General features: G+C 51.5%; 1 protein-coding gene across 6 annotated transcripts in view; it reads left to right on the forward strand.

The window, feature by feature from the left end:
* The window catches only part of DAB2IP (DAB2 interacting protein), a 213,760-nt gene that overhangs the window by 21,385 nt on the left and 168,306 nt on the right, over positions 1–24,069 (forward strand). Inside the window, exon 1 of one of the 6 annotated variants that reach the window (XM_061433408.1) lies at positions 4,704–5,373. The exons of 1 other annotated variant lie outside the window; for it this stretch is intronic. In XM_061433408.1, coding sequence (XP_061289392.1) covers positions 5,271–5,373 — 103 coding nt within the window. In that variant the 5' untranslated portion in view covers positions 4,704–5,270. Of the gene's footprint in view, positions 1–4,703; positions 5,374–6,421; positions 6,634–24,069 lie in introns of those variants that run through there. 4 more of the 6 variants (XM_061433403.1, XM_061433405.1, XM_061433406.1 and 1 more) reach the window with 4 other exon arrangements.

Below are 24,069 nucleotides of genomic sequence, written 5' to 3' on the forward strand. Positions count from 1 at the left end.
CAATGGGGAGAGGGCCCAGGTGGAGGAAGGGAACCAGTTCAGTTCTTCCAAAGCTCAGGCAAGAGATGACAGCCAGTACCTGGACTAGCCTGGAAATAACCATTTGGGAATCACCAGCACAAGGACAGCAGTTGAAGCCAGGGGCCTGGATGCAGCTGAAATTGCCCGTGAAAGAGAGTCTGGAAGGATGAGAGGGAAGCAGACAATCTCCAACTGCAGCTTTTGTAGCCTAGTAATGTGAGGCAGCCAAGGAGAGGAAGACATGACCAAAGAGCTAGGACAAAAGCTGGGAGAGGATATTGAGATGGAAGGGACCAGAGGGTGAAGTCTGGCCAAGAGATCAGGTGAGATCAAGACAGACGAGTGTCCTTTGGAGTCACCATCAAGGAGGTCATCAGTGACCTCCCTGAGAAGCATCAGGATGGCAGACCTTGAGCCAGATGGGATTTCTGCCTCATGTGGCCATTTTCATGGGACTAAGCGCCAACAACGGCTAATGTCCATGTTATCAGGATAACGTGATATTGTCTAGTGTGATCTGGATCAAAAAGGATCAGCTCATTAGTTCAGAAAATCTCATCTGAACCCATGAAATGCACAGCATTGCTCTTTTCCGGTGACCACAAAGTCCTGTTGACTTCATATATTTGTTTGCTTGTACAACTTGTAACACTGGCCAACTCATCTTCCGGAGTCTGGACTATAAGCAATCTGCCAGCCTGTACTTTGACTTGATGGAAGCGCCCGACAAGTGGACATATGTGGATTTTGCATACAGAGTAAAGACACATTTGGTAAATCGCCTTAGACGCGTCCCTGGGGAAGGTGCTACAGGCTCCGTCGCCCCTACAGATGGAAGCTGGCAAGGAAAAGACAGGTCCAGATTGGGATCCCTGGGCTACATGTGAAAACAGATTGGAGGGGGTCGGAGTGGATGTGGGGGGCCAGGGAGGGGGTGTGTGGTTCTGAAATGCTGTACAGACCCATACCCAGAGGTAGGACAAAGGATAGGAGGAAGGACCACACGAAGCACTGACTCAGAGCATACGTCTGACTCCTCTATCTTCTGGGTCAGCCTCCAGGTGCATGTTTTTGTTCAGAACTGGAGAACATTACCCAGGTATTTCTTTTACCAGCTCCCCACTTTCCTAGGAAACAAATGGTCCCTTCCACACTCCCCTCCAAACATCTCCTTCTTGGTCAATATTCCCATAATCACTACCTGTTCCAAAATTGGGGCCATGCATTTGGCCTCTATTACCTCGGTCAGTTTTAAGTGAAATCAATCCCAAATATTCACTGGAAGGACTGATGCTGAAGCTCCAATACTTCGGCCACCTGATGCGAAGAGCCAACTTATTGGAAAAGACTCTGATGCTGGGAAAGATTGAGGGCAGGAGGAGAAGGGGGAGCAGCAGAGGATGAGATGGTCAAATAGCATCACCGACTCAACGGACAGGAATTTGAGCAAACTCGGTGAGATAGTAGAGGAAAGCGGAGCCTTGTGTGCTGCAGTCCTTGGGGTTACAAAGAGTTGGACACGACTGAGCAAGTGAACAACATCTCACTGAATCTTTGCAAGAACCCTTGCAATAAGCCCTAGTCCTTTCCTGGTTGTGCAGAAACTGAGCTCAGAGGGATGTAATAGCCTACCCTTGTTCACACAGCTAGCAAATGGCTCGGCCTGGATGTGAACCCTCTCTCTCTGACCCCAAATGTCACAAAACCTCCAAGGATGCTCCATGAAGACCAAGCAGTCAATCTATATATTGGGATTGCTTTCCTTCTGATAGTTTAGCACGACCTCTTTTATTTCTGAGTATCTGGATCCACTTACCCCTGGTAACATTCAACAGATGTTTCTGAGCCTGGGTGGGACGGCTGCAGTGGTCGCTTAGACGGGGATAATAACCCTGAGGAGTTCACAGTCAGCTGAAGGAGATGGATCCATACACAGGAACAACAATCCACAATGTGATTAACAAGGATAGTGGGGTGCGTGGGTGCGTGGGTGCGTGCGTGGCCTGGGAACCCTCTGCCTGGGAGCCCTGAAATGCCCAGAATTGGACTGTAATAGGAGAAACAGACCTTGTCCCAGCAGAGATGGGGGAGGACTGGGCATTCCAGGAAGAGTGAACAGTTTATGAAGGCATGTCAGAGGTTGGGGGTTTGGGAGACCTGATTGCATGGTGATACTTGAGTGAAGGAGTCTCAGCTGGCCGGAACTAGGGTGTGAAGGGCCCCAGTGGAGACTGGGGGGCAAGCTGTTCGTGTTCTTAAGCTCTACTGAGCACGTCATCATGAGTTAGCCTTGTGTTGAGCACTTCACAGACACGATGACCACATCACTTAAATAAGGAAACTGAAGTTCAGAGCCAGAGTGGATTTTATATTTTATATCATCATGCTTGCTCTGTATCTTTGAAAATGTTCTGAAAAGTCAAGGAAACACATGTTCTTCTTCATTCAGATCAAGAAATAAAATCTTACCAATCGGGGTGATGGCTTCACATCTCCCTCGTCCCCAAGAGGTAAACACTTCCTGAATGGTAAGATCATGGCATCCGGTCCCGTCACTTCATGGCAAATAGATGGGGAAACAGAGGAAACAGCGGCTGACTCTATTTTTCTGGGCTCCAAAATCACTGCAGATAGTGATTGCAGCCATGAAATTAAAAGACGCTTACTCCTTGGAAGGAAAGTTATGACCAACCTAGACAGCATATTAAAAAGCAGAGACATTACTTTGTCAACAAAGGTCCGTCTGGTCAAGGCTATGGTTTTTCCAGTAGTCATGTGTGGATGTAACAGTTGGACTATAAAGAAAGCTGAGAGCCGAAGAATTGATGCTTTTGAACTGCGGTATTGGAGAAGACTCTTGAGAGTCCCTTGGACTGCAAGGAGATCCAATCAGTCCATCCTAAAGGAGATCAGTCCTGGGTGTTCATTGGAAGGACTGATGTTGAAGCTGAAACTCCAATATTTTGGCCACCTGATGCGAAGAACGGACTCATTTGAAAAGACCCTGATGCTGGGAAAGATTGAGGGCAGGAGGAGAAGGGGATGACAGAGGATGAGATGGTTGGATGGGATCACCGATTTAATGGACATGGGTTTGGGTGGACTCCGGGAGTTGGTGATGGACAGGAAGGCCTGGCGTGCTGTGGTTCATGGGGTCTCAAAGAGTCGGACATGACTGAGCAACTGAACTGAACTGAACTGAATGGTTTCTGTGTCATTCATCTGAATTTCCTTATACTTTTAGCACATGTATGCATTCCTAGCAACAGAGAGTATCATTTTGTTTTTAATGTTTTAGAACTCTACATGAGCGAATTATGCAACTTGCTTCCTATTCCCCCACTTATGATGATTCATAAAGGAATTTCTAGTCATTTTCACTGCAGTGTAGACTTTCACTGCCCTGTCTACAATTTGTTTAAGCATTTTGTCCACTGATGAGGCTGTTTTAGCTTTCTTACTAGGATAATGTGGTTGCAGTGAGCAAAAAGTCCTCCAGATTTATCCCAGAAGCCAAGTCTCTGGGTCACTGGGTATCGAGCATCATTTCTAGATATGGTCACCTTGTCCTCCAGAGAGGTGGTACCCATTCCCCCTCTACCGGCAGTGTATCAGAGTTGTCTGTGCTGTACAACATCTTCATCAACGCTTTCTGCCATCCTCCCCTTTGCTTGTTGCCAGTCTCACCAGTGTGAAATTGCACTTCCTGTGGTTCTATTTTGCATTTCCTTGACTGAGTGAGGCTGAATCTCTTTTGATATTAGACATTCATGTTTCCCCTTCTTAGAATTGCCTGTTTATGTTTTTGATTCAGTTTTCTCTTGTCTCTTTTGAAAACTGACTTGTAGATCTCTAGTTATCACGTTTCACATGTCTTCTTTTGATAAACAGAAGTTATGCTGTAATTAAATGTATGTTTTTCTTGATAGTTTGTGCTTTTTGAATCTTTAAGGAATCTTTTCCTACTAAAAAGTTTTTGCATTTAAGTTTTTAATCTACCTGGAATTGATCTTGCTTTATGCATGGTGTGAGGTAGGGATTCCATTTAATTTTCTTCCAACATGGATGTCCAATTGTTCCATAAAAACCGTTTGTACAAAAGTCTACCCTTTCCCCAGTGGCTTGCAGTACCACTCTGCCACAGATGAAGTTCCATACATGTATCTATGTTTGCAGCCTCTATTCTAGCCCATTGGCCTATTTATCTATCCCTGGGCTAATATCATACAGTCTAGTTGTACCTTTTTAGACCCTTAGCACCTCCTTGAATTCAAAGAGCTAGTGGCTTCCCCTGATCAGATCCATGTCTATTCATCTTTATGTCTCTTTCATCATTCATTATATAAACATCCACATCATGCTTTTGTTTGCAAAAGCCTTCTGACACTCAATCTCTTGGGCTCCTCTTATGCAGAAGAGGAAACCGAGGTACAGAGGAGATGATCTGCCAAGGTCACACAGCCAGAAGGTGTTCTTGTAGGATTGCAGAGCCGCCCTGTCCATCCATCCATCCCATTTTGCCCAGGCTCTGAAGACCTCTATCTGATCCTCCAGCTCAGCTCATCTGGGGCAGGATTTTCACTTTTCTTTCCTCTCTCAGCGAGTCTATCCTGAGTGGTGTGTGTGTGTGTGTGTGTGCGCGCGCCCCCGCGAAATCCCACTTCCGGGAGGCTCTTCCCAGTACTGAAGACCAGTAGGGAGAGTGAGACCTAGGGTAGGCACATTTTCTGGGAAGTCTGAGGCCTGGAGTCTGCAGGAAAGTAGACCGGCGGGGTTTCGGAGTCGATCTAGTAGAGAGCCCTTTCCCTGGGCGTGCCCTTGGGACCCGGGAGCCGCCTTCAAAGAGGACGCTGGCTTCTCCCAGGAATTAGAGGCTTCCTCCCGCCCTCCCGCCTCCCGAGGCAGGAATGCGAAGGATCAGCTTTCAGCCGAGCAGCGGCTGCCGTTCCGGGGAGCTCCCGGTGCAGGCCTTTCCTGAGCTGTCGAATTAACTGGTTCTGTCTGTCCAACTGGGAGAGCAGCTCTTGATAAAAATAGCGCCCTGCCCAGCGCGACCTGCGCTCGCCGACAGCCCGGCCGCGACAGTCCCAGGAGCCCTGGGAGCCCCGCACCAGGAGTTCCCACCCCGGGGCCTGGCCCAGGTCCCACCCCCGACGCCAAGGCCGAGGCCCCAGGGCACAGCGCTGTCCCTACAGGTGCCGCGGAGGGTGGAAGGCCCGCGGGCCGAGGAGCTGCTGAAGCCGTCCGGGATGGGAGCCGGCGGCGCGGCCTCCCACTCGCTCGCCTGGGCCTCCCTGCCGCTGCTGGGGCCTCCCGCCGGCGCCCTCTGCGAGGACACGCTTTGCTGCCGAGGTAAGACCGGGCCGGCTGCCGGCGCGCCCTTCGCTCTTCCCAGGCACTTGTTGGCGCCTCTTTTTCTTTCCCTACCGGGATCCACGGAGAAGGACGAGGGGCCGGCCCAGCGGCGGGGGACGAGGGTGGGGGTGGGGGGCGGCGAAAACAGGCGTCGGAACCCGAGCAGGGCTTGGGGAGAAGAATCAGGCGCTCTCTGCAAACTCACCTTTGATTTGAAAAAAGTCGCAGTCTCGCCACCACGTTCGAAAAGTTCTTCCCTCCCTTTGGCCTCAGTCTTCCTATCTGGAAAATGGGACAATAAAACCGTCCCGCTTTAAATTTGACTGTGATCCCGAAGGAAGTTGGGGAACCTGCTGAAACGAATCGCAAGCACATTCTGGAGATGTTTGCCCCAACTCTGCTGAGGTTGAGAATTTGTTGGTGGGAGGCCTGGACGTCCCTTCCCATTGACACAACCCCCGCCCTACCCCGACCCCACCCCGCCTCTCCCGGACCTCTGGACCTAGCATCAGTCCACAGCCACTGCGGGTGGAGATCGAAGGGAGGCGCACAGCAGAGTAATTTAAGGGGTCAACCGAGGGGCGAAAATCCTTGCGGGAGAGGAGGGTGAAGAGTGAAAGAGGGGTGGGTAGCCCACAAGGTTCTCGGGCTAAAGCTGGGATTAATTCCCAGGAACACCGGCCACACCGAGGGCCTCCGCAGGCTAGCCTGAGCCGGGGGAGGGGAGTAGGGGGTGTGGCCAGACCCAGATCGCGGGTGTGAGGTGGTGTGGGATGGGAGGGGGCGTGTGGCCCGGCCTCGATCCCGGGCCAAAGTGGGGACAGGGGGCTTGTGCGGAGAGCGGAGGGGATCGGCCCTGCCCAGTCCGGCCGGGGTGGGTGGTAGTAGCGGGGTCGATTGGCCAAACAGGTGCGCCCCCGCCTCTCCCCTCCCCGCCTCCGCTGGGTCCTGGCCGGGCGGGCGGAGCTGCGGGTGGCGGGGCCTGCGATTGGCGGGGCTGGGCCGGCCGAGTGGCCGGGGGAGCCCGGGAGTCAGAGCACCGCGGTGCAGGCGGAGGCGCGGGGCCGGCCGGAGCGCGCTACCGGGGGCCCGCTGCCTGCCTGGCCGGCTCCGCTCCTCTCGGCCTGGCCGACGCTACGGAAACTTTCCTGGGCTCCGAGACCCCCCGACCTCGCCACCTCGCGACTCCACTCTGCGCTGCTCGGGCTCTGGTGCCTTTGGGATGGCAGAGCCGAGCGCCCAGGCCGGCGAGTAGAGGTAAGAGCTAGGCACCCCCGAGTCAGTATGAGGGGGGTTTCCGGGGTCCTAGAGGGATCGGGGCTTGGAAAGGATCCGGGGACCCTGATGGGAGGTGTAGTGGTGCCTGACTGAGGAGTGGGCTGCGGCTTTGCTTTTCCTACCCTTCTTCTACGCTACAGCCCCCTATGCCGCAAGGACCTTTGCGTGGTGCAGAGATCTTTATAAACTTTTAGTGCGCCTGCCTAGACCGCTGGGTCCTTGGGAGAGTACCGCGCGGTGTTAACAAGGGGTGTTGCAAGGAAAGCACCCCAGCTGGCGGGGGTTGACTGGGGGGTTTATGCAGCCTCCCAACCCCAACGCTTCCAAGTGGTCGCCCCAAACCTCGGTCCTTCTTCAGTTCCCCTCTGGAGGCTGATGACTGGACAGCCACTCCTCTCTGCCTGGAGCCAGGCACCCCAGGGCACCCAAGTGTGGGGTGTTGTTTTGTTCAACCAGTAGCCACTCCTCAGTTTTCAGGGGAGGGGGGCGGAGTCATTGAAGTGAGATTTCTTTTCTGTTTCCTGGGCTGCCTTGGAACACTACCCTCCAGAAAATATCTTGAGCAAGCAGAGTGGGAACAGGGACCAAAGCCATCTAGGATCCAGTCCCCAGCCTGGTGGGAATCACTGTGGGCTTTTCTGGTTTCTGAACGGTCCGTTCTCTCCAGGTGTCAAGCTGTCTGGCTTGAGTCATATGGATACTGCACTTCTCCTCTCCTGCCCTCTTCTTTTATGTAAGGCAGAAATTAATTTTGATTTGAATTTAATTTTGACTGAGGATGACTAGGTAGGTCGCTTTTCACCTATGAGGGTCATCCTTTTTGATGATCATCATTATTGCTTCTCAATGTCAAAGCCAAATGCCTTTCTATTTTCTTGACCTGAGATGGTCCACTTGAGCGTTAAAAAAAGATACCAGACACAAGCTTTGGAGCCCAGAGAACCTGGGTTCAGACCCCAGCCTGGCCATTCATCCACTGTGCGTCTTCGGGCCGGCTTCCTAACCTCTCTGAGCTCAAAGTTTCCACTCCTGGAGGCTGTGGTGAGGCTTTTGTGAGGTTAGGCATGGAAGGTATCTGACTTAAAGGACAACAGCTTTGGATTACCAGTCTGCATCCTGGAACTTGGGCCTTCTTGCTGCCAGAGTGACCCAGATCCTTTGTGACTCAGTTTCCTCTTCTCTCAAAAGTCAGTGTGGACCGCTTTCTCAGCCGCTCTTAACTAGTCCTTTTGAGTAAAGTACACAGATGTATGTACCCACCTCCCCAAAGCATATGATTTCAGTGGGTTTGCAGGCCTCAGATTTAAGACAGTCTCATCCATCCCCATCCTTGTCATGAATTATTTGGAAGATATAAGGCCTTCTGTCTACCACGATCTGCTCCCACCCCTCTTGAATGCTAGGTGGTAGCAGCTGTAAATATCAGGGGAAATTAACCAGCACATGGGGAGAGGGGTTGACGTGCAGAATCTGGCCAAAGTCACCTTCCAGATCATCCACCCGCTCCATCCCCATTCTGCTTTGTCCAAGCTGCATCTCCACCTGGTGAGCATCTAGTCTTTTTTGCTGGGCTCCTCGAGTGGCAGCCCACCAGGCAGCCAGTTTCATGATTGGGCAACTCCAGTCTGTTCAAAAATTCTTCCTGTTTGGAGTAGAAGTTCTGTGTCTCTGTTACTTCTACCCACTGGTTCTGGTACAGCCCTTCAGGCATTTCTTATTGGCTCAATTATTCACTGTGGTCCCCTGGTGCCTGCATTCTGTTCCTTCCCAGAGGCGTTCAACACACCGAACTGAATCTGGCAATGATCATAACACCATTTATTGAGTGTTATATGCTGGACCCAGTACTGAGCACTTCACACGTACTATTTCCATATAAGACAGCCCCATGAGGTGGGTTCTTTTCTTACCCTCATTTTGGAAATGAAGAAACACGTTTAGAGAGGTTAAGAGATCCACCCAAGGTCACACAACCCATAAGGAGCGGGGCTACATCCCAAAGGCAGCATCTGCCTTTAGGACCCATGGCTCCACTCCTACTTCTGTCCTGTGCATATAACAAACACGTCACTCCCTTGAGCTGGTTACTTTCCCTTCCTGGAACATGATGTTATACCCACTGGGGCGGGGAGTGGGGAGGATGACTGCTCTCTGTGAAGGGCTGTGGAAGTCTCCTGGGTGGATGTCACGCATTATGGGGCAGGCTCTCGGAGGACAGAAGTACCCTGATAAGGCCTCTCCTGCCACAGTGGATGTGCATGGCCATGTGCCCTTGGCTCCCAGGAGGCCCTGAGTGCCATTCCCAACCCCACTTCCACCCCCATCCCTCCAGATATTGAGCCTCTGCTTTCTAGAAGGATTGGAAGATGTTGGATGAAGCCCAGGTGCACAGATTTCTCAGCCTGGGTGATGGGGACCCTGGACAGGTGGGTAGGACCTGCTCCACACACACCCTCTTCCTCCTCCATGGCCCCACAATGGCCTCTGATCTCTCATAGAGGAGGTTCAGTTCAGTTCAGTTCAGTCGCTCAGTCATGTCCAACTCTTGGCAACCCCATGAATCTCAGCACGCCAGGCCTCCCTGTCCATCACCAACTCCCGGAGTTCACTCAGACTCATGTCCATTGAGTCAGTGATGCCATCCAACCATCACATCCTCTGTCATCCCCTTTTCCTCCTGCCCCTAATCCCTCCCAGCATCAGAGTCTTTTCCAATGAGTCAACTCTTCGCATGAGGTGGCCAAAGTACTGGAGTTTCAGCTTTAGCATCACTCCTTCCAAAGAACACCCAGGACTGATCTCCTTTAGAGTGGACTGGTTGAATCTCCTTGCCATCCAAAGGACTCTCAAGAGTCTTCTCCAACACCACAGTTCAAAAGCATCAATTCTTTGGCATTCAGCTTTCTTCACAGTCCAACTCTCACATCCATACATGACCACAGGAAAAACCATAGCCTTGACCAGACGGACCTTTGTTGACAAAAAAATGTCTCTGCTTTTGAATATACTGTCTAGGTTGGTCATAACTTTCCTTCCAAGGAGTAAGCGTCTTTTAATTTCATGGCTGCAGTCACCATCTGCAGTGATTTTGGAGCCCCCCAAAATAAAGTCTGACATTGTTTCCACTGTTTCCCCATCTATTTCCCATGAAGTGATGGGACCAGATGCCATGATCTTCGTTTTCTGAATGTTGAGCTTTAAGCCAACTTTTTCACTCTCCACTTTCACTTTCATCAAGAGGCTTTTTAGTTCCTCTTCACTTTCTGCCATAAGGGTGGTGTCATCTGCATATCTGAGGTGATTGATGTTTCTCCCAGCAATCTTGATTCCAGCTTGTGCTTCTTCCAGCCCAGCATTTCTCATGATGTACTCTGCATATAAGTTAAATAAGCAGGTTGACAGTATACAGCCTTGACGTACTCCTTTTCCTATTTGGAACCAGTCTGTTGTTCCATGTCCAGTTCTAACTGTTGCTTCCTGACCTGCATATAGATTTCTCAAGAAGCAGGTCAGGTGGTCTGGTATTCCCAACTCTTTCAGAATTTTCCACAGTTTATTGTGATCGACATAGTCAAAGGCTTTGGCATAGACAATAAAGCAGAAATAGATGTTTTTTGGAACTCTCTTGCTTTTTCCATGATCCAGTGGATCATAGAGGAGGTGCTGTTCTCTAACTTCTGGAGGAGGGGAGTGGGGAGGGGGGCCACGTGTTCATTGGTGTTTTTTAAATTATTATTTTAATAAAAAATTCTTTGGCCACACCCTGCGGTATATGAAACCTTAGTTCTCAGACCAGGGATTGAACTTCCACCTCCTGCTTTGGAAGACAGAGTCTTAACCACTGGGCTACTGGGAAAGCCCTGTATTGGGGTTTTAAATTAACTGGAGATTCATTTAAATTCACTGGAGATCCATCCTTTCTGCTGGTCAGTGGGAAGGTCTGCTGACCTGCAGGGAAACAGCTGACCTGCTGCTGGCTGGACAGGGCTGGGGCCAGGAGGGGTGAGGGGTAAAGGAACCGCCTGCCTGGGCCTTGGCCGAGTCCCTGTCCCAGCCTCCTAGCTCTGCTGTACACAGAGCCCTTGTTCCACTTGATCCTTTTTGATCTCCTGAAAACACTGAATTAGTAAACACGCATTTTATGGACGAGGTCATTGGAGTCCAGGAAGCTGCAGTGACAGGTCCAAAGCTCTCCTGTCTGTGTGTGTGGGGGCGGAGGTGGTAAGGTCTGAACTTGAACCCGGGTTCCTTGACGATAGCACACGTGTTTTCTGCACTGTATCCCATGCCTCATTATTTTCTGCCCCACCTGTTTGGGACTTTGGTGCCAGAGTCTTTGACTGGGCCACCATGGGGCTGTGTGATCCTGAGTAGGGCTGGTCATCCCTTAAAGCTTTGGTTTCCTTGTCTGTAATGGGTGGGTGGGGGTATGTTTAGCTAGATCTCTAAGATTCTTCCCAACCTTGACATTCACAGGTTACCCTTTTTTTCTGCATTTCTGGGGGCAGACTTGGGGGTTGCTCATGATGGGCTCAGGGCATGGGTGGGTTGTTGGGTGGGGTTGGAGGGCAGAGTGCTACACGGGTGCTTGTTATGAAACCAGTCAAAAGGGCTTTTGTGGGCTCAGTGTCCAGGACCTTCAGGGAGCTGGGCTGGGGGTTGGGCAGCAGGAAGATTCTCAGGGCTGGGTGAGGTGGCTGACTCTGAACAGTGCAGGAGGGTGATGGTGGGAATGACTGGGGGTTGTGGATGGGGGCTGAGGGGGAGCACAGGGCTCTGAGATTGATCCAGCAGCATCCCGCTCTCAGCCCAGGACAACCTTGGCCGAGAGACCAAGAGAAGATCATAGTCTCTCTGTTTCTTTTTTTGGCTGTGACACAAGGTATTATGGGATCTTAGTTCCCCTACCAGGGATCAAACCCATGCCCCCTGCATTGGAAATGCAGAGTCTTAACCACTGGGCCACTAGGGAAGTCCCTGAGAACATCGTAGCCTCTTTTACTCCTTCTGAGCCACTACCGTCTCTCCATGGGGCATCCCCAGCCTTCCCTTGAGTCCAGCCCCTCTCAGCTGGCGTCTGTGTTGGGACTGAGGGGTTTCCAATTGCCTGCTCTCCATGCCAGAGCCGTCTCCCACCCCCCACATTCTGGCTTCCTAAAGCAGGCCCTTGTCAACTGTAGCCTCTGCCAGCCTCCTGCTCTCAGCTTCTACTCCATCGTGCGTCTTCTTCCCTTCCTGGGGGTGGATCCTTGTCCCCCACCCACGAGATCAAACCCGTAACTCCCTGGCCTGGCCATCAAGTCTCCACGCCCACTCCAGCTTCCCTCCCTGCCTCTTCTCCCTCTGTTCTTCAAGCTGTCTGCTTCCCGGTCTCCGTCTGTGACTCCTGTATGGTCTTCTCTTTCGGCCACTGCTTCATTGCCCAAATTCTAACTGCCCCTCGGGATCTGGCACAAATGTCACTTCCACTGGGTCTCATCACCAAGGGGTGGCCATCCCCCTGTGCGGTCCTGGCTTGCAGCTCTTATCAGCTGCCTTGCTTTACACATTGTCATCGGCTTATCTGTCTCCTGAGATGGGTTCTGAACTTCTTGAGGGCAAGGCCCAGCTCTCTCTCTCATCTAGGTGCCCACGGAGTGGGTGGGGCTCGACGAGGGCCTTTCTTGGTCTGGTAAGTGCTCATAAAGCCTTGTAGAGTCAGACACTGGCTTGTAATTGGGCTTGGTTTTTATGCTCTTGGCTCAGAGCTTTTGCCTGCATCCTACTCCCTGGTGTGAACAGGTGGGGGTCCTGTCTATCTGTGTTCTGGGCTAAGCCGGCTCCAGCCGAGAGATGCACAGAGGCTTTTTGGAGAGGCTTTTCTGCCTCCTTTGGCTCGTTCTTGATCTGCTATTTAAGAAAGTCTATTCTGGCTTTGTGGCATCAAAGACAGAGAGGCCCGGAACCAGGCCTGAAAAGGGTACCTTGTCAGCACCCCCACCTGCAGGCGGAACCACAGGTCTCAGAGGAGCATAGCCAAGATGCACCTGATTCTCTAGAACTCAGAAGGGTTTGTCAGGTATATCCAAAGGGTCTGTGAGGTCCTGGGGATTGTCTTGGGGGTCCTGAGACATGGTTCCAGAGGCACCCGGGGATCCCGTGACTTTTCTAGGGCTGCAGAGACTGACTATCTTTGTGTTTAGCAAAGGTCATTGAGCCAGGAGGGGGGCTTTCCTTGATGACGAGTCCCCATTCAGAATGAGGCTTTTTTCCTTCTAAACTTGCTTCCCTGCTAGCATCATTTGCTGAACATGGTCATAGGTGGTGGGAGGTGGGCAAGGTGGGCCGGAGGGGAAGAAACTTTGGTCAACACCCACACAGCTGGCCCACATGTCCAGGGAAGAGGTCTGTGTCCCCAAGTGCAAAGTCTTCATCTCCTTGTAGGTCACAGTGGCTATTAAAGACCCATCTTGGAGTAAGGTCCAAGGGATGCTGATGGTGCTGGAGGGAGAGAAGTGAGATTGGTGATGGTCTGGCTTTAGGTTCAGATGCTGCCCAAGTCCCTTGTCCGGTTAGAAGCCAGCAAGGGCCCTTGAAGTCCTATCTCTCCCAGCGTGCCCTTGTTACTGAGTGTCCTGTCACTTTGGTTTTCTCCATTCACTGGTCTCCACCCCTTCCTCTAGCCCCGGACTGAGCATCCTAGCACGGGTCCCTTAGAGCTGACTCTTATCTAGGCCGTCCCAGGCCCCACCTCCTCAGAGAGGGTTGGGTGGGAGGGAGTGGTAAATGAATGGATAAATGACTGAATGCCTTTCTCAGCAGCTTTGGTGACCCTGTCTGTCACCGGCTGGAGAAGATGTGACAACTGAGTCCACCAGGAAACGGCTGTCTGACAGGGGGCAGGGGGACCCAGCCAGACATAATGGAAGCTGGCGCTGGCTGGAGTCGGGATCTGGGAGCCTTTCCCGTCCATCAAAGCTGGCGCTGCTTCCGGGAGGAGAGAATTCCCAAAGGCTCCGCCAGGCCCCCTGATATGGATCTGCCGGGTGTATGTGAGGGATTTGTTTTTCGGTCAGGATGTGGGGAGTTAAAAATAGGCCTCCTAATCCCTTGGGTTCGTGTCAGACTTGAGGCTGTGCAGGGCCCTTTGGCTCCATTATCTCACTCGAGTGGCTCGGCAGCGGCTGACGTGGGTAGAGGTCGCACTGCCCGCTTTATAAAGGAGCACTGAAGGCCTGCGCCCGAGTTCTGCTTGAGGCTGAACCCAGCGTTTGGTGGCAGAACCTAGGTTTGTTCCCTGGCCCCCTAATGCCTGTGTTCTTTATTCTTGCCAGGGGCCCAGTTGAAGTCTAAAGCCAACATGCAGCAGGAGGGCAGGGGTTGGTTGAAACAATAGGGATAAGTTATTAAGAGATGCTTCCCTGATGGCCCAACAGTAAAGAATCCGGCTGCCAAGCAGCAGATACAAGTTTGATCCCTGGGTCAGGAAGATCCCCTGGAGAAGGAAATGGCAACCCACTGCAGTAGTCTTACCTGGGAAATCCCATGGACAGAGGAGCTTGTCGGACTGTCGTCCCTGGGATCGCAAAAGAGTCAGACACAGCTTGGCAACTAAACTACAACAGCTGAGTGAAGCAGCAAGGAAGACTCAAGATGGATCAAGGCCCCAGGCGTTGGGGAGCAGCGGGGGATGGATCAAGGCCCCAGGCGTTGGGGAGCAGCGGGGGATGGATCAAGGCCCCAGGCGTTGGGGAGCAGCGGGGGATGGATCAAGGCCCCAGGCGTTGGGGAGCAGCGGGGGATGGATCAAGGCCCCAGGCATTGGGGAGCAGTGGGAGGCTGTAAGTGCTGAAGCAGGGATGTGGGGGGAGGTGGGGTAGCAATGAGAGTGAGGCAGAAAAGCACCATCAGGACCTGAGATGGAACCCCTTGCAAGTCATAATAAAGGGTGTGAACCTGATGCTGTAGGCAGTGGGGAGCCATCGAGGATTCCAGAGCACAGCAGTTGCTGCTTTATCAAAGGCGCAGTGCGATGTGCCCCTCTGGCTTTGCTATCTGTGTCCTTTTATAGTGTTTGGTAGAGCAGATTTGGGGAAGGGGGATTTTTTTTTGGCCACACCAGCTGGCAAGCAGGGTCTTAGTTCACCTAGCCAGGGATGGAACCCGCACTCCCTGCAGTGGAAGCATAGAGTCTTAATCACTGGATGACCAGGGAAGTCCCAGTAGAGCAAATTTTTATTTTGATCCTTCTTTATCCAGAAGACACCCTGCCCCTCCCCAGCTCTCTGTCTGGAACCTCGTGCTATAGAGGAGGGGGAGCCCCATGTTCTGCTGCCTCTGGGTTCCAGGGTAAAGTCTGTCTGGGCTTCTTGGCTTCCTCCTGTTTTTAATCTCATTCTCCTGCTTGTCTATCTGTCTGTCCTCGCTGTGGTGGGAGGAATTAAGGGAGAGGGAGGAGGCGGTGACTGAAGTTGGCGGAAGGTGCATCTGTCCCGGCCTGATTCACTGAAACTTTTACAGGCTGGGTGAGTGCCTCCTGGCCCCTGGCAAGCTCCCAGAGCACCAGGCTCTCCTTCCACACATTTTAGTGACTTTTGTCCTCTAACCCATACCTTTATTGGCTCTTTGCTTCTTCCTCAGGTAGAGGGAGACCCTGGTGGGCAGGATGGGAGGTAAACCAGATCTCTCAGAGCCTTGGAAACCCGTCATCCATCCATTTTAGAGTTGGGCAGACAGAGGCGTAGGTTTGTTGGGACTTGAACGCAGATCTCCAGCCCCGTCCTGGCTGCAACACTGCCCTGCTTTTTTCAGAGCCATCTGCTTCTGGGTGCCAAGAGCAGGGGTTCCCAGCTCTCCATGAATCTTGGTTCTGCAGCCTGGGCTCCTCCCGGGGCTGGGAGCCAGCTGTGCTGAGCCTACGGATTCCCGGAGAGGGCTCTTGGCGTCTGCGTCGGCTGAGTCACACAGATGAGCTCACTGCTCACCTCGGGATGGGGGAGGATGCCAAGGTTTGGGAACTTTCACTCTGAGCCACTTGTCGATTTTTTGTGTGTATATCTGTAAGAAAAACAAACCTGTGGGTTTGGACTTTGTACTTGGCCCATGAACTGCAGTTTTGGGCTATGCCATCTCTCAGATTCCAGGAGACTGGATCTGTGTCCAGAGCTTGAACCCAGCGTTAGTGTCTGTTCTGCCCCATCCTGGCTGGATGTGAGGGGCAGCACCTTCGTGGGCTGTAGTAACCATTCCTAGCAGCTCACACTTTCTATGAGTACTTCCTGTGAGCCAGGATCTGGGCTCAAGGCTTTCCAAGTATCAGCCCCTCTGATTCTCAACAAGAGACCTGGGAGGTCCTGTTATCATCTCCATTTTGCAGATGAGAAAACCAAGGCCCAGAGAGGAGAAGTGACTTGCCTAAGCTCACCCCTCTGGAACGGGCTGAGCTGGAGTTCAAATGAAAGTCTTCTCTGCTTCATAGCTTGAGGTGTCAGTCACTGTGCTTTTGTGCCTTCCAGCTGCTAGGCGAACTCCTGAGAAAGCATAAATACAGAGAAATTAGGTGTGATTAGCAGGCAAGGAGCAGGAAGGGGGTGAATGAATGAGGAGTCCTAGATTGACATCATCCCCCATATTCCTCTTCCAGCACTGGCCTCAAGCTGTCAGAGATGAGGAACAGAGGAGAGCAGGTATGGCTGTATCCAGGCTCCGGGAGGGAAGGGCATGTTAGAAACCATGGTCCCACAGACAACCGGTCCTGGGCCTGTCTCTTTTCACCCCCTGTAGCTGTTGGCTTTTTCGGTGTTGATGTTAATTCCTTTGTCATCCTCCTCCAGAAGATGCCTTTAAGGCAAGATGGTTGCTGGGGGGCATTTCCCTTTGAGTGGAATTGACTGAGGCTATGTTGATTCAGATTTGGAATAGAGAGGTTTATTGTTGGATGCTAAATCCTTGGGGCTTGGGATAGGAAGTAGAGAAAGAGCCAAGCAGCTTGTTCCCACCCCAGAGGGGCCTGGTGTTGTGGAGAGGCTAAGGGTAGGGGTTAGTCTAGGGTCCATTAAACAGTCCTGGGTTGGAGTCCTGGCCGCTCCACCTACCAGCTGTGTGGCCTTGGACAAAGTTGCCTCACTTCTTTGATCCTGGGTACTCTCGTCTATACATTGGGAACAACAATAATCTCTGTCTCCTAGGGTTGTTGTTGGGGTAAAACTAGACTTGAAGCTAGAGAACACAGTACAATGTCTGTACCTTGTAAACACTTAATAAATGCTAGTGTTATTTACGTATTTATTGTTTTTGGCTGCTCTGGGTCTTTGTTGCTGCACGTGGGCTTTCTCTAGTTGTGGCGAGCGGGGGCCACTCTCTAACTATGGTGCTCCGGCTTCTCACTGCGGTGGCTCGCTTGTTGTGGAGCACGGGCTCTGGGGTGCGTGGATTTCAGTAGTTGGGGTGTGTGGGCTCAGTAGTTGTGGGCAGGGGTTTAGTTGTCTTGTGGCATGACGGATCTTCTTGGATCAGGAATTGAATCTGTATAATTGCAAGAGGGATTTTTCATCACCAGACCACCAGGGAAGGCCAGTGCCAGTGTTTTTGCTCTTATCACCATTCATATTAGCACTGTTACTTGGGACCTTCTCAGTCAACTTTGCCTTGGTCTTGGGAAACTCTGGCTAATCCCCTTTCCAGAATTTACTGACTCCGGTCAAGGCAATTCTGAGTATGGAGAAGTCTGATTTAAAATGACTATATGAACTACTTATTTGTTTTTTCTTTTAAGGGTACAGAGTGACAAATTGGCCAAACAAAAACGTTTTTGAATGTGTTTTTTTAAGTGCGATACAGGGATGATTAGAGAAAGGGGATGATGGGGAAAATAGCTCTTTAAAGTGTTGTAAGTCTATCTTGCACGGCATTCACATTACACTCGAGCTTGTTTTTGCTGGTTAAGTCACTGTGGTGAGTGTTTGTCGAAGGAGCTCTGCTGGGTGAGGAGGGTGTGTGTGGGTGTGTGAGGGTGTGTGTGTATGTGAGTGTGCTCAGTCATGTCCGACTCTTTGTGAGTCCATGGACTGTAGCCTGACAGGCTCCTCTGTCCATGGGATTTCCCAGACAAGAATACTGGAGTGGGGTTGCCATTTCCTTCTCCAGGGGATCTTCCCAACCCAGGGATCAAACCTGTGTCTCTCGTGTCTCTTGTGTCGCCTGCATTTGCAGGTGGATTCCTTTCCACTAGCGCCATCTAGGAAACCCTGGGGGTGGGTGGGGAGATTCAGTGTGAGGTTCAGCTCCTCCCTCCCTTCAGAGAGCCTCTCGGTCTGTTCCTAGGGAGAAAGCATGCCTAGTCTTTGGAGAGGCCACAGGTTGGTGTGGGGAGGGTGAGATATCAGGAGGGCTTCCTGGAGGAAATGGTGCTGGAGGCGGCCGCACTGGTTTCTGTAAACAGAATTGCAAAATCACTTCTCCCAGTGATTTCTCAGTGCCTGGTTCTCTGAGACAACCCTGCAGCCAGGTCAGCTGGGAGGTCCCAGGCCTGGCAGTCAGGACAGTTGGGGAGCAAGAAGATGTCCAATCCCTTCTGTTTCCCTGTTTAGACCTGTCCATCCCTAGAGCCCCTTTGTCTTGGGCATGCCTGTAGAGAGGGAACGGAGGCTTATGCATGAAGATTCGGGTCTGAAATCAGAGCTATATTTGTCATTTCCATTCTGTGCCCTCAGGCAAATCATTTCGCTGCCTGTGCCTCAGTTTCCCCATCTGTCTTACGAGGATAATAGTGACCCTCAGGTAACCAAGTTGTTTTGAGGATCGATGAGGTCATGCAGGTAAAGTGCTTATCACGGAGCTGGCGCAGGGTAAGTGCCTGTCATTAAAAGCTGCTCTCTGCCTGCTGTTGTTTTTAGCACAGGACACACCTCTCCACCCTCGCCTCTCCCCTCCACTGAGTTCCTGTTGTTGACATCCTCCTCACCATCTAGCTCAGGGATTTTAAGTATTTATATCCTTGCTGGAATTTCTCTTTGCATTGTCTAGTTAATTACCTAATTGAATGAAGGCAAACAATTTCGCTTCGCTTCCTTTCCTGTGGAAGTGCAGGAAGCGGCCGGTGCCTTCTTTTCTGTGATTGAGACGATTATTGAAGTATTTGATGATGATGGTGACGCCTTTCCCCCTTGAGAGGTCCTCTCCCTCTTAGAATAGCTTCTCGACCCTGTAAATCAAGCTGTAGCCACGTGCTTGGGAGGCATATATCTTGTTGAGGATGTTGATGGGTTTGGCCGCTGTTTCTTTGGGTGCCAACATGCTGTTTTGGCACCTTCTTGCCCATTCCAAGAGGGATAGTTGATAAGACAGCTTTTTAAAAATATTCAGAACTAATGACCTCTGTACGTATTTGGGGAGGACTGGCTGATGGAGCATGCATCAAAACCAAGGCTGGGGAAGAAGGCGTCCCATGGCAAGGAATCACTGACTCCTCACTTCTGCTGGTGTTGGTGGCGTTGGATTCTGTCCTGCCCCTAGTGGCTCTGGGGCGGGGAAGTACAGTGATTAAGGTCATTTTCTGTTTGTTTGTTTTGGCTGTGCCATGCAGCTTGCAGGATCTTAGTCCTGCAAGAGAGTTTGAACCTGGTCCCCAGCAGGAAACCTTCCGAGTCCTAACCACTGGACCACCGGGGAATTTCCAGGGGCATGGGATCTGAACTTGATGTGCTGGGGGCTTCCAGTCCCTGCCCTGCCACCTGGTAGCTGCGTGAAATGGCACAGCTGCTTAACTCGTCCTTGGCTCTAAGGTGAGGGTCCCATAAATCCCATTTCATAGGAGTTGTAAGAATTGTTCTACCCACAATGCTGGCACATGTAAGTACTCATACGAGTAAGCTGGTATATTCAAGGATCTTAAAAAAAAAGCATACCGTGTTCTTTACGCCAAGACCCTCCCCATTTGTCTTACCTTGTTCTTCTCCAGGTAATAACCCCAACCAGCAGGTCTGGGGCTCTCCCTACCTCTGGGCTGCTGCCGGGTGGTCCCTTCTATTTAGAATGTCCTCGTCCTTGCCCTTCCTTGTTCTTTCAAGACTTATCTCAAGGACTGTGCCTACATGGCATTTTCCTAGAGTTCCCCGACCAGTCCCCTTAAATGCCCTACTACATGCTTGTTATGCCTTTTATCTGCAACTGTCATTGGCCCAGGTATGTTTCATGGAAAGGCAGTCTGGAAGATACTTTGTAGAAAAGGAGTTTTGGAAAAGGCTGCATACTTGATGCCCATTCGTACAGTACCAATCCACACTAGCAATTTTAAAGGCTCTGAGAAGTTCTGCAATGCAGAAACCTGCTGAACTTTGCTTGCCCCAGAATTCTCCAAACCTCTGACCTTAGGAGACTTTCTTCTTCTTTTTTTAAAAAATTCTTTCTTTCTTTCTTCATTTTTGTCTGTGCTGGGTCTTCATTGCTGGATGGACTTTTCTCTAGTTGTGGAGAGAAGGGGCTACTCTCTCATTGTGGTGCACGGGCTTCCCATTGCGATGGCTTTTCTTGCTGTTGAGCACAGGCTCTGGGGTGCACGGGCTCCAATAGTTGTGGCTCCCAGGCTCTAGAGCACAGGCTCAATAGTTGCGGTGCACGGGATTAGTTGTCCCACAGCATGTGGGATCTTCCCGGGTCGGGGATCGAACCTGTGTCTTCTGCATTGGCAGGCGAATTCTTCACCACTGAGCCACCAGGGAAACCCTAGGATACTTTCTTCTCGGAATACCTGTTGACAAAGGCTTTGTGACCTCCTCGGGGGATGTGGCCTGTTGTAGACATCTAAAAGTTGTTCAGTCATGTCCGACTCTGAGACCTCATAGACTGTAGCCTACCAGGCTCCTCTGTCCATGGGATTTTTCAGGCAATAGTACTGGAGTGGATTGCCATTTCCTTCTCCAGGGGATCTTCCCAACCCAGGGCTTGAACCCAGGTCTCCCACGTTGTAGACAGACGCTTTACCATCTGAGCCACCAGGGAAGTCCAGTTTGATGCAATCTCCCCATTTTACAGTCAAGGAAACCAAGTCACTGGTCCCAGCTAAACCTGTGTGCCCCTCCCTCACCCCCTGGATCAAGTGGTGAGGTTCTTTTTGTGGGTGTTCAGGGCCAGGTGACAAGGGACGGCTGACTGTGACCTGCTCTCAAGGGCCTTTTAGCCTTGTTGAAAGGGTGTGATGGACACATGAAATAGAGAGAGGTTAACTGCCAAACCACGCATCCCTGAGCTGCTGTGTAACAGGAACCCTCGTGCTGACCTGTCTGTATCTTGGCCAAGGAAGGACGTGAGAGTCAAATGTCCTCTGAGAACCTAGCAGTGTCCCCAGCGCTGGGACCCCAGAACTCAGCCACACTGTCTCCCACCCCAACCACCAGGAATTCCTGGGACTCCATTGTGCTCTAGTACTGAGGGGCACAGTCAAGGAAGGGGAGAGGAGCCAGCAAGGAGGCAACAAAAGAAGGAGCAAAACCTTCTGTTTACCAATGCACACTGCCCCCTTCCTTTCTGGGGAAAAAAATACTTTCTTTTCTAGTCTTCTTTTATTATCAGACATTCTCAGGGGAGCAATTACCTGGCAGTGGGAATTATCTGCTGTCTTTATTCTAGTGCCTGTCTGCTGAAATTCCTTCTTGGAGTAATTGATTTTGGTAATTCAGAGGTGCTGAATATTATTTTAGGAGAGGGTGCCGGCGTAGAGGCAGGGGGATGCCCATGAAGGCCTGGGCAGCCAGCGGAGAGCTGCTGGTGATGGCTATGATGGGGGTGGGGCAGAGACGACAGATAATGCAGTTCTTGCCTTTGAATTTGTTCCGTCTTGTGTCGAAGGTGCGTGGGTTGCACGGGAAGTCACTTGACTGTGGAAACTGGGGCAGGTTTACTGTAGGAAATGAGCTGAGAGGCAAATGTCAGGTTTGGTCACCCCTCACCGTAGGGGCATTGGCCCCAGCCTGACCCTGACGCTGGCTGTCATCCTGTTGTCTCCCGGAGGGCCAGGGAGGCAGCGGTGACTCCTAGGAGAAACTTGAAGGAGAGCAGCTGCTGTGAATTGGCCTGACCTTTCCTCTGGGCGGCCCGAGGTGCTGATTCTGGGCCCTGGTGCCTAGGGCACCACTGTCCCCTGGGCGGGGAGGGCAGGTCAGGGCGCCCGCTTTGTGGGGATGCTAAGAAGGGCATGAAGGGAGGACCTCAGTGTTATCTGCTCAGTGGATGAAAAAGGCAAGTGTGGGGACTTCCTCCCGGAAATGGCCCCAGCAAATGCCCAGAAAAGGCCCAATTTCAAATGAGTTGAAATTTGAAATTCTAGCCTGGGCTAGAAGGTTACTCAGGTTTTTCTCACCTGGGGGCTTTGATGAGGGGGTGGTGCTCTGCTTCTCCGCTGCAATGGGAGTTGGGGAAGAGGGTCTCCAGGAAAAATTGGGGCGCTGGCCCCAAAAGAAGAGGGAAGAAGCACAGGCAAAAACAACAACAAGCCCAGAAACACGATGCCCATGTCATGAATGGTTAGTAAGTTCAATGGAGTACTGTAGACACTTTTCCCTCCAGAGAAGGAATTTACATCGAGGTCCATCATCTCCTATAACAAAACCAAGCAGACCCTGGGCATTGCCAGGGATCTGAAGCCACAGCTTGGCTCAGCTGAAAAGAGCAGCATGGTCAGTTAGTGAGAGATGCCTGCGCCTTGCTGGAGGAGGCGGGACTGTGTGTGCCCTGACAGCCGGTGTGCCATCCCTTATTGGGTCTGAGCTTCGGTGTTACAGATGTTTTTAAGGCTTGAGAACAACTGGGCTGAAACTATATCATGTTGAAAGACTCCTGCAAACTTTAAAGGTCCAAATAAAAGTCCTTGGAGCCCTTTGTGGCCGGATATAATGCTCTCTTACAGAGCCAACAGATAAATTACCATGTGATGGGAGGAGATGAAGGGTGATTGTGGGAAGGTGTGGCTCCTGACACTCCGTGGCTCCAGGGGGGCCTTCTTGTCCTTTGACCATGACAGTAGTGAGCTGCAAACCTCTGCCTAGAGGGACATGTTTATTCACTGCCAGGCACTGATTTAATTTGAGTGCCTACTGTTTACCAGCTCGAGAACTGGTGTGATTTCAGGAGCTTTTCTAAACCAGCTCTTGTGCCTGAAATTCCACCATTAGAGATTGATTTCTTTGGGTTAAACATTGCCCTTTCTAGCTTAGGTGTTAGCTACTAAGGGGATGCTGAGTGGGGATCTCATTTTCTCTAAGCCCTCTCTGAGCTGGAAGTTATTATTTAGAAATGTGGAGATAGAGAAGGTAAACAGGGGACCAGGACACGATGTTGGGCTGGTGGTGGAAGTCAAGATTTGCACGTCATTTGTCACTATGCCTACCCCACCCTGAGCGCTAAACTTAGCAACAGTCAAAAATTTAAGTCATCAAATCATTTTTAGTGGCCATTGTTTTCCAAGTTTGGATCCTAAGGGCAGAATGAGAACTGAAGGTCCTTCCCGCCTCTGGTCCCTTCTGCTCTTCCAGATCCTTCCGCTCAGATGGGCGGCTCCTACTGTGGCTGCCCCGGCCAGCTGCTAGAGGAAGTTGCTGGAACTGCCCTCCCACTCTTCCCAGCTGGAAGAACAGTTGTCTGCCCCTACCTGGTCACCTTCTGGCCCCTAGGGACCCCTTCCGCAATGACAGTATCCACCACTGACCAGTCAGCAAACGCTGACCCTCCTCCGACCCCACTGTTGTTGTTCTAGTTGCTAAGTTGTGTCCAGCTGTTTGTGACCTTGTGGACTGGAGTCTGCCAAGTTCCTCTGTCCATGGAATTTACCAGGCAAGAATATTGGAGTGGGTTGCCATTTCTTTCTCCAAGGGATCTTCCCTACCCAAGGATAGAACGTGAGTCTCCTGCATCTCCTGCATTGGCAGGCAGATTCTTTACTACTGAGTCACCTGGGAACACCCTCCGCTCCCGACCCCAACCCCATACAGTGGTTTAAGTATCTATGAGCTCTGGAGTCTGGCTGGGTTTAAGACCAGCTGGGTGAATATACAGACTTTGCTGTAAAATGGGATAACAGGGATAACAGTACTAACCCCAAAAGATTTATGGAAGTGTCATTGAGATAGATGATCACATCCCTAGTCAAGGCCTGGCATGCATGTAAAAGAAACCTGATATGTGGGGTCTTTGATGATCATAATATTATTAGTGCTTGGGGCCTCAGCCAGCCTTCCCGGGGTGGGCACCAGCCTCTAGCCGCCATCCCAGACACGCACTTCCTGGCCCTTCTGACCCTTAGAAGGTCCTACCCTGGATACCCCCTCTTCTCACCTACCAGCTCTCACCTGGGAGCCCTGTTCGTGCCCACGGTGTCCACTACCCTTGAACCTGGACTACTTCCATCCCTGATGGTAAGTCTCTTACTCTAATCCTCCCCGAGTT

Source organism: Bos javanicus, chromosome 11, assembly GCF_032452875.1.
Source record: "Bos javanicus breed banteng chromosome 11, ARS-OSU_banteng_1.0, whole genome shotgun sequence".
NCBI classification, from domain to species: Eukaryota; Metazoa; Chordata; class Mammalia; order Artiodactyla; family Bovidae; genus Bos; species Bos javanicus.